Source organism: Barbus barbus (assembly GCF_936440315.1).
Source record: "Barbus barbus genome assembly, chromosome: 28".
Lineage (NCBI taxonomy): Eukaryota > Metazoa > Chordata > Actinopteri > Cypriniformes > Cyprinidae > Barbus > Barbus barbus.
The window spans coordinates 19,288,676-19,298,397 of record NC_136756.1 but is presented as its reverse complement, the minus strand read 5'-3'; the positions used below and the strand labels follow the sequence as shown (position 1 = coordinate 19,298,397).

Sequence of the window (9,722 nt, the reverse complement as noted above, 5' to 3'; positions counted from 1 at the left end):
GCTGCTGTTCTCTTACAGATTACAGAAGAAAAGTATAAACATCCTCCGATGAGTGTTTTATTAAATGTTTGTTTATTTACTGCTTATTTGTGGATGATAAACATTATGTATTGAGAGTGTATTGCAGTAATAGTTTTCGCAGAGAACCTGTTTACACTTTTTTTTCTGAATACAACACTTATTCACATGTATTTTGGAGCGACCATGCTTGATTGTTGATATTTTATAAAGGTTGTTGCATATATTTTGGCTACTTCACTATGGCCACTCTGACGAGGCAGGACCTTAATTTTGGCCAAGGTAACTTTTACTTCATTTGTCAATGTAATGCACTGTACAGCTTTCAAATAACGTCATGGTGAATATTTATATATATATATATATATATATATATATATATATATATATATATATATATATATACATATACATAAATTTGTCATTTTCAGTTGTTGCTGACATTCTGTGTGAGTTTTTGGAAGTGGCCATTCACCTCATCGTATATGTCAGAGAGATTTATCCATCCGGTATTTTTCAGAAAAGGAAGAAATACAACGTGCCTGTGCAGGTAATGTTTTTAAGATTGATGACAGTACGAATGAGCACTGCTTTGCTAATTCATCATGCAATGGGAAAAGAGAAACCGACAGAAAATGTTGCTGAAGGTAAGTTATTTGACCACTTCTATTTAATTTGACAGATGTCATGTCATCCAGAGTTAAATCAGTACATTCAAGACACGCTCCATTGTGTCAAGCCACTCATAGAGAAGGTGAGGGTTTTATTTCAAATTTGATTAAAAACAGGGTAACCAATATGATTAGTATGGTTTCCATCTGAACAGTGCGTAATTAAGCCTTGTTTTGTGCAGAATGAGGCTGAGAAGGTTGTGGTGGTGATCATGGATAAAGAGCACCATCCAGTGGAGAGATTTGTGTTTGAGATCTCACAGCCTCCACTGCTGTCTATCAGGTGAGTGACAGTGGATTTAGTGATTTAAAATCCAGGTGAAAGTTATGCATTTTTCTGATATGTGTGTGTCGGGTTTTGCGGTGTCAGCTCAGAGACTCTGCTGTCTCATGTGGAGCAGCTGCTGAGAGCGATGATCTTAAAAATCAGCGTATGTGATGCTGTTCTAGACAACAATCCTCCAGGTAGGAGCTCAGCTATTACCACAAAATGATCGATTCCAGTAATTGAGCTCACACTTAAACAAAGTTTTAATAGATTTACATTTAAATTATGGATTTTCTTCCACTCTGCAGGATGCACATTCACAGTGCTGGTACACACCAGGGAAGCTGCCACAAGAAACATGGAGAAAGTTCAGGTCATCAAGGTGTGTTAAAGCTGCTGTATGTTTTAAACCATACATATATAAAATGATCTTAAAAATCAGCATATATACACACACACACACACACACACATTAGATTCAACTTTATTGTCATTGCACATGTAAGGTACAAGGCAACGAAATGCAGTTAGCATCGAACCAGAAGTGCAATAAGCAGAGGTACAGGATATACAGTGCCTACAATATGTTACATATGTACAGAAATATGCAGATAAGGCAGTACTATGGACATAATTTACAAATATTTAAATACTATCAGTATGATATACAGATGGGTGATATGAACATACTATACAGATGGATTATGCAGTAAATGTACACTATGAGCAAAAACTATGAACATAATTACAAATGGATATAAGCTATACATTAAGATATATAAACACTATATACACACACACTGGCCACTTTATTAGGTACACCTTGCTAGTACCGGGTTGGACCCCCTTTTACCTTCAAAACTGCCTTAATTCTTCGTGGCATAGATTCAACAAGGAGTTGGAAACATTCCTCAGAGATTTTGGTCCATATTGACATGATAGCATCACACAGTTGCTTCAGATTTGTTGGCTGCACATCCATGATGCGAATCTCCTGTTCCGCCACATCCCAAAGCTGCTCTATTGGATTGAGATCTGGTGACTGTGGAGGCCATTTGAGTAAAGTGAACTCATTGTCATGTTCAAGAAACCAGACTGAGATGATTTGAGCTTTGTGACATGGTGCATTATCCTGCTGGAAGATGGGTAAACTGTAGTCATAAAGGGATGGAAGTGGTCAGCAACAATACTCAGGTAGGCTGTGGCGTTTAAACGAACCAAGAAAATATCCCCCACACAATTACACCACCAACTCCAGCCTCAACTATTGAGACAAGGCAGGATGGATCCATGCTTTCATGTTCTTTGCGCTAAATTCTGACCCTACCATCTGAATGTCGCAGCAGAAATCGACACTCATCAGACCAGGCAACGTTTTTCCAATCTTCTATTGTCAAATTTTGGTGAGCCTGTGCGAATTGTAGCCTCCGTTTCCTGTTCTTAGCTGACAGGAGCGGCACCCGGTGTGGTCTTCAGGGTTCGATGTGTTGTTCGTTCGGAGATGTTATTCTGCATACCTTGGTTGTAACGAGTGGTTATTTGAGTTACTGTTGCCTTTCTATCATCTCTAACCAGTCTGCCCATTCTCCTCTGACATCAAGAAGGCATTTTCAGCCACACAACTGTCGCTCACTGGATATTTCCTCTTTTTCGGACAATTCTCTGTAAACCCTAGAGATGGTTGTGTGTGAAAATCCCAGTAGATCAGCAGTTTTTGAAATACTCAGACCAGCCCGCCTGGCACCAACAACCCTTCCACGTTCAAAGTCACTTAAATCCCCTTTCTTCCCCATTCTGATGCTCGGTTTGAACTTCAGCAAGTCATCTTCACCACATCTAGATGCCTAAATGGGGCATGGGGCATGGATGCCTAGATGGGGGTGGTGATGGCGCAGTGGATAAGACACATGCCTTTGGTGTGAGAGACCCGGGTTCAAATCCACTGTGAGACACCAATGTGTCCCTGAGCAAGACACTTAACCCCTAGTTGCTCCAGAGGCGTGCGACCTCTGACATGTATAGCAATTGTAAGTCGCTTTGGATAAAAGCTAAATGAATAAATGTAAATGCATTGAGTTGCTGCCATGTGATTGGCTGATTAGCCAATTTGTGTTACCAAGCAATTGAACAGGTGTACCTAATATAGCTATATCTATGTGAACTGCTGGGAAACCTGAAAACAAAAAAAAATTATTCTCTGATGTTCCACAAAAAGATGCTCTACATGCAAACCTGATGTGAACTCTTATATAATTCCTTCTATTGTTTTCACACTTCCTGTACCCTTGGCTAGATAATATGCACTGACTTGCACTATAGGGTTTCAAGTCTTGCATTCAGTTTGCTCCTTCAACTTAAAGGGATAGGTCACAAAAAATAAAAGTTCTGTCATCATTTGCTCACCCTCATATCGTTCCAATTATAAATCCAGTATGACATTATTACTTCTGTGGAACAGAAAAGGAGATATTTTGAGAAATATCTTAGTGTTTGGTGACCAAGTTAATGGTCACCAAAACCGTTTGGTTATCAACATTCTTCAAAATGTCTTCTTTTGTGTTCTGCAAAAGAACAACATATGGGTTAGTAATTTATGACAAAAAAAGTAAAATTCACATTCTTGTCTTACCTGTTTTGTGTATATTTAACAGGATTTTCCATGGATTGTAGCAGATGAGCAGGAAGTTCACATGGAAGAGGCAAAACTCATTCCTCTCAAAACGATGACTTCTGATATTCTCAAGGTGAGACATTCACTGCTCTTCTGTACAGTTCTTTGCTTCAACTAGAGCAGGGCTGTCCAAATTCGGTCCTGGAGGGCCGGTGTTCTGCAGAGTTTAGCTCCAACCCTAATTAAACACGCCTGAATCAAGCTCTCACTAGGCATACTAGAAACTTCCATGCAGGTGTGTTGAGGCAGGTTGGAGCTAAACTCTGCAGGACTTTCCAGGACCGAGTATGGACAGCCCTGAACTAGAGCATGCTCTAGGATCATTCTCAAATCATGACCCAAACTTGTTCGTGCAGCTCAAGCACTGCTGTCAATGTGAAAGGGAAGTGACATGTTTTCGTTAAACTTGTCTTAACATTATCACATGATGTTTTTTTCTGTCTGCCAGGTGCAGCTCTACGTAGAAGAAAGAACACTGAAAACTTGATGCTCTGCAAACACAGGAAAGCATCTGCAGGTGTTTACCACAGGAAGCACCATTTCTTTGCATGAACAACAAACTTAATTATAAGTTACGTTAGGATAACATAGCAGAAGTATATTGAACTGGACTGTGCATTTTATTAAGTAAGTAGAACTGTCAGTATATCCTTATCTTTTGCCTTTGTTTTATTTTTATCACGTTTTTGCTCAAGGTATGTCGTTATTTTAAAATTGTCCTGTTTTATTTTTAATACAATTTTTTGATCTTTCACTGCTCATTTCTACATCTGTCGGGACTCCAGATACATGTTTACAAAATAAGATGCGGAATTATTGTCTATTATTAGTTTATGATAATGAAAGCATCAACTAATGATAACAAACTGAACCTCGTTTTAATGTGTTTGCCCTGATAAAGTCAAAGACAATCAGAAGTGTAATTCAGATTTATTGATTTAATTATACATTTTTAATTCACAAACATTATTTTGATGCATGCTTTTGACATACTGATAATCATTACATCAAAATAATAAAAACAACAACAAAAAATAGTTTAGATACACTTAAGTTTTCTTGATAACTTTTACAATATGGCAGTGGACTTTAGTTCTCAGCATGCTTTGCATAGGACCGAATAAGCAGAACCAGAAACCACAATGTTTTTTATTGGGGTTTTTTTTTTTTTTTTTTTTTTTTTGCAAATATTAAAAAAAATTGTTTTTATTCACACAACCTCTGTACAAATTATTTGCTGTTTTTTTTTTTTTTTTTTTTTTTTTTTTTAGCAAACTCAATGGTCCATTGAGAAATCGAATGCAGGGGATTTTCCAAAGGAAATTGGGACTGGATTTTGTTTTTTAAATGGGACAACAGGAATGTTTAAATCATTATATGAGGAAAGTTTGAGCTGGATTGTGTCTTAAGTAAGTATAACTATTTTTTGCCTCTGTTTTATGTGTTTGCTCAGTATTTTTTGAAATTGTCTTTATTTTTAATACAATTTTATGACTGCTCCATATTAACAAAGTGAGAATGGATGTAGTTGGGAAGCACACAAAAAAAGTTAAAAGATTACACATTTAAAACTGCTTTTACATTACATTAGATTCAAACTATGTCCTTTAGTCACTATAAGCTTTTTGTCAACATTCTATTTAAAAGGATAGAAATGTTCTGTGCACAGTATGTAAACGCTTACTTTCCACAGTATTGAAGCATCCCTCAGGATCGTAGGGAGATGGCTGAGTATTGCTTGGCTGTGATTTTATTCATTTTTGGGTGAGCTATTTTTCAATTGGGAAGTAAGCCGTTTTCTGGTAATGTGTGAAACCTCCGGTTCATTAGCCGCTTTAGGGAAATAACGAAGTGCAGTAAATGGTGAAATTATTTGCACTACAAACCATTGTGTTCATAATTAAGATAATACATTAAAATAATAAGGTAAGACACACCAGTTTGCAATATCAAGCAGCAAATCAAGCTGTTTTGTACAGCTAAATACAGCTGGAAGTGGATGACACCTGAAGCCAGACCCATAAAATCTACAAATGTAAGCCTGCTCTTATGGGAACAGATCTTTTTAAGATGAAGTAAAGGAAGGTTTCATGTCTGTTTTAGGCATTATTCATAACTGACTAGAAGTGAGAAACTTTGTGGGATAGGGTGTTTAGTTTTAGTTTTAAGTCTCTCGAAACTGTAACATGCAGTCGATTCACATCTTGGTCTTCTATGTGAAATATTGTAAAGCGGCTTTCTATAGAATAATGAAGCCAAAATCTCACATATATGGCCGCAACACTGATCTATATATATATATATACTATATATTGAATATCTTCTCTATTATAGATCAGTGGGCCACAGTCATTTTGTGCTGATGTACTGATGTCATTTGGAGTTAGAGTTTGCTGGTAATCATGAGTTGGAGCTGCGGAATCAAGGTCCTGCCCAAATATATCAATCACAAGCATAAAGCCACACACCGTTTTTACAGTATCAAATAACTAAAACCAAACTTATTAGAAAAGTACAATTGGAACATATATCAACGTGATAAGAACAAAGTAAAATGACAGAAACCAACTTTGAGAAAAATTATTTAAAGTGTAATTAGATTTTATTTATTTTTGTTTTAGTTTTGCACAAGTCCCATTTATTTACAAGAAGAGGGTGGAGTTTCTGCAAAACCAAATCAAAGGAACAGTGACATGGCAAATAAAGTGACATCTTTTGATGCCACTGACAGAATCAACAGAATACGACTTTTTATGATCCTATTCTTCCTTTTATCGACCGCATATCAGTCAGCCTCTTTAACATATAATCAACCACCCACATTTATCAAAACTGCTCTTTTATTTACATTTTCATGTATTAATTTAGCAGGTGCATTTTTCCAAAGTGACTTAAAGTTGAGGAACACTAAAAGAACACACTGACACCTCATTTTTCATATGATAAGCTGTCTGTTTCAAACCTGACTTACTGACTTCAGTGGAACATAAAAGAATGTGGAAGTCAGTGTTAAGATTTAAAAGGCAAGTGGGTAATTGAGACAAAAGCACAACTGACCATACTGGAGACATGTTTAATGTTTGGGTCTGGCAGAATTTGTCTGTTAAGGCTTCTTCTGTTAAGTCAGTTTTTTCTGAAAGTCATCTAACACAAGTCTCTTTTTCAGCTTCTTCAGCTCAGGCAAAATGATCACTTTTGCACTAGTTCCACGATATGTGTATATTCAATCATCTATTAGCAATGCTACTTCTTCTCATCATGAACACTGTGCTCTGTGTGCCAACTTGCAATAATGCAGAATATGAAATTAATGGAGATTGTTGCCCAATGTGTGATCCAGGTAAGTCTGATGGTCCTTCACTCATCACCACAACAGGTGAAGTCAGATACTTAAAGGGGTCATATGATTTTTTTTCCCCCCCTGGTACCACTCTGGTGGTTTTTCTGTGGGTTATGCTAAGCAACAGGTGCAATCTCACCGGCAGAAATAAAACTTTAAGGATTGCTTTCCCTCCATCTGGTATAGGCATAACAACTGGGGCAGGTTAAGTTATTTAGTAAAATCTATTTAGGTTTCGTTAAAAATAGGCATAAAGTAAAAGATCAATACAGAGTCAGTATATAATTTTTCATAAGACCTTTGTATTTTTACCCAGCCATAAGTCTTATACCTTTTTATTATTCTGATTATTTACTCCAGACTATTATTTTCTAGGAAAGCGAGTTTATAAACATTGTGATGAGTACACAAGCACAACATGTGATTCATGCGTTGTGATGACCTTCACTAACGCTCCTAATGGACTGACAGAATGTCTGCCTTGTTCATTCTGTGATCCAAGTGAGTAAAACTGTTTATTTCTTAGTGAGTCATGGTGGTTTACATTGTCAGATTTCCTACAATTGACTTATTGTTTCTTTTTTTGTCAAAGGTAATGGGCTGAGAGTAAAGCAGGCATGTTCATTAATATCAGATACAGTTTGTGAACCTCTGTCAGGATATTACTGTATAGACTTTCTCTCAAACTGTCCAAAGGCAATTAAACATTCAAACTGCTCATCTGGACAGTACATCAACCAAACCGGTTAGTCTATTGTAATCTGTCTAAACTATGGTCTAATATAATTAATTTCTTTTAAAGTAGGCTTTTACCATTGTGTTTGTTTGTGACTGACAGCAAAATCATCTGGCAAAGTCTGCTCAATTGTGATTAGGGAGTTTTGGCAAATCATGTGTGCCAGATGCTACTGAGCAATAATGTCACTAACTAATTTGAGAGCTGTGAACGCTGTTACAAATTGTATAGTGTTGTTTTGGTAGTGAAATTTCAGCTAGAACAGAACTGAGCTATCCTAGTTTAAAGGTTACAAGTATCACACCATTTATTAAAGATATTCAATTAATTGTGTATGTTAACTATATTTCTATTTGTGTTTCTGTAGGAACAGAATTCAGTGATACAGTATGTGATGACTGTCCTGCTGGTTCATATTCAAATGGTACACTCTGCAAATTACATACAAAGTAATTCTCGTTTCATAACTATTTTTCATATTTATCATCTGATATTTAAACACTGATTTTCCACAGGTTTTAGAGTAAAGTTTGTTTTACAATCTGCATCAACAGATTTTGGGGTTAATTGGAGATTAATTTTCATACATTTTCACAATAGATATTTGTATCAGAACTTCTTATAAACACAAAGGCAAGTTAAAGTTGAACTTGATCACTACCCCTCTCTCTAACAGTTGTGAATCTCTTGGCAAAACTAAAGTTAAGGCAGGAACAGAGACGACTGATGCTGAGTGCAGTAATGGTGAACCTTCACTTTTACTGATTCTGTCTGTGTTTGGAGTGTGTGTTCTGGCATTTGCTATATGCCTAATTGTAATTATTGTAAAGAAAAAAAAATGTCTGCATTGTCATCAAGCAAATCAGGAATAAGGGAATTTCCAAAATTTGCTTGGATTTCTACATTTGTATGAAATTTGTACATTTTATGTAAATAGATTGTTTATAATTAGAGACAAATGAAATAAAGCCCCTTCTTGTTGTGATTATTTTCAGCCTCTGCCAAATGTTCTATACCCTGTATATGTGGTTTGAAACTTTTACAGTGAGTACCACAAAATCAGTTGAACAAACTCAGTGACCCAGTTTTGGTCAATGTGGTTTGATTACTGTTAACCTTTTTACTTTGAGTTTGTGTGCACCCACAACAGGAGATGTTATTCGATAGACACACAAGGTATTTCAATCAGATGGTGTGCTCTCATAATCTCATATAATGATTGAATGAGCAGTGTTTGGGAGTAACTAGTTACATGTAACGGAGTTACGTAATTTAATTACAAAATAAAAGTAACTGTAATCTGTTACAGTTACTGAGAAAAAAATATGTAATTAAATTAGTTACTTGATTTTAAATTAGTTATGAAAATGTTAATGATTATAAAGGGGGTTACATCTGAATATTTTCACACACATAGAGATTTGATTTCTTTCCCAAATGGCATTGACTGCTCTAAAATATGAGACACCAATGTTTCAGGAGTTTAGGACACATCAGAATCAGAATGAGCTTTATTGGCCAAGTATGTTTACACATACAAGGAATTTGTTGTAGTGACAGAAGCTCCGCAGTGCAACAGAAAGACAGCAACAGGACAGGACACAGATAATAAAAGAATAATATCCAAATATCCCAATAGGCAATGTACAACACAGCTAAAACACAATATATAATATAGACAATTATGTGTGTACAGGTCTGATATGTGCAAATTTGAAATGAGAAAATTAGATAAAAAAGTAAGCAAGTGTGGTGAATAAATAATAGAGTTGTGTGTTCCGCATTTTATTGTCAAGTGTTCATGAGATGGATTGCCTGAGGGAAGAAACTGTTGTGTCTGGTCGTTCTGGTGCTCAGAGCTCTGTAGCGTCGACCAGACGGTAACAGTTCAAAGAGGGAGTGTGCTGGGTGTGAGGGGTCCAGAGTGATTTTACCAGCCCTTTTGCTCACTCTGGATAAGTACAGTTCTTGGAGAGTGGGGAGGGTTGTACCAATGATTCGCTCAGCAGTCCGAACTA

The 9,722-nt window shown here is 36.4% G+C and overlaps 1 protein-coding gene across 10 annotated transcripts; it reads left to right on the top strand.

Moving 5' to 3' along the window:
• LOC306848167 (mitotic spindle assembly checkpoint protein MAD2B-like) lies at window positions 1–8,693 on the top strand. Of its 10 annotated transcripts, none has more exons than XR_013782211.1 (10): window positions 22–300; window positions 450–568; window positions 701–772; window positions 872–972; window positions 1,060–1,154; window positions 1,266–1,339; window positions 3,609–3,701; window positions 4,077–4,255; window positions 4,900–5,037; window positions 6,795–6,968. XR_013782211.1 is itself a non-coding variant. In XM_079382544.1 (9 exons), the coding sequence occupies exons 1-8, from the start codon at window positions 261–263 to the stop codon at window positions 4,113–4,115; spliced, it is 633 nt and encodes a 210-aa protein (XP_079238670.1). In that variant the 5' UTR covers window positions 11–260; the 3' UTR covers window positions 4,116–4,145; window positions 4,900–5,169. The 10 variants fall into 10 exon arrangements, 8 of the variants coding, with proteins under 8 accessions (XP_079238671.1, XP_079238670.1, XP_079238669.1 ...); XR_013782212.1 differs by lacking the exon at window positions 6,795–6,968 and adding an exon at window positions 5,322–5,448; XM_079382544.1 differs by lacking the exon at window positions 6,795–6,968 and having other exon boundaries at window positions 11–300; window positions 4,077–4,145; window positions 4,900–5,169.
• The last annotated feature ends 1,029 nt before the right edge of the window (window positions 8,694–9,722 follow it).

Bases quoted from the DNA above. Each gene is read 5' to 3' on its own strand.
- LOC306848167 (XM_079382541.1), top strand. From the start codon at position 6,842: ATGTGTATATTCAATCATCTATTAGCAATGCTACTTCTTCTCATCATG. The intron at 7,714-8,071 runs GTTAGTCTATTG...GTGTTTCTGTAG, and splicing joins ACAGTACATCAACCAAACCG to GAACAGAATTCAGTGATACA. The intron at 8,154-8,380 runs GTAATTCTCGTT...TCTCTCTAACAG, and splicing joins CTCTGCAAATTACATACAAA to TTGTGAATCTCTTGGCAAAA.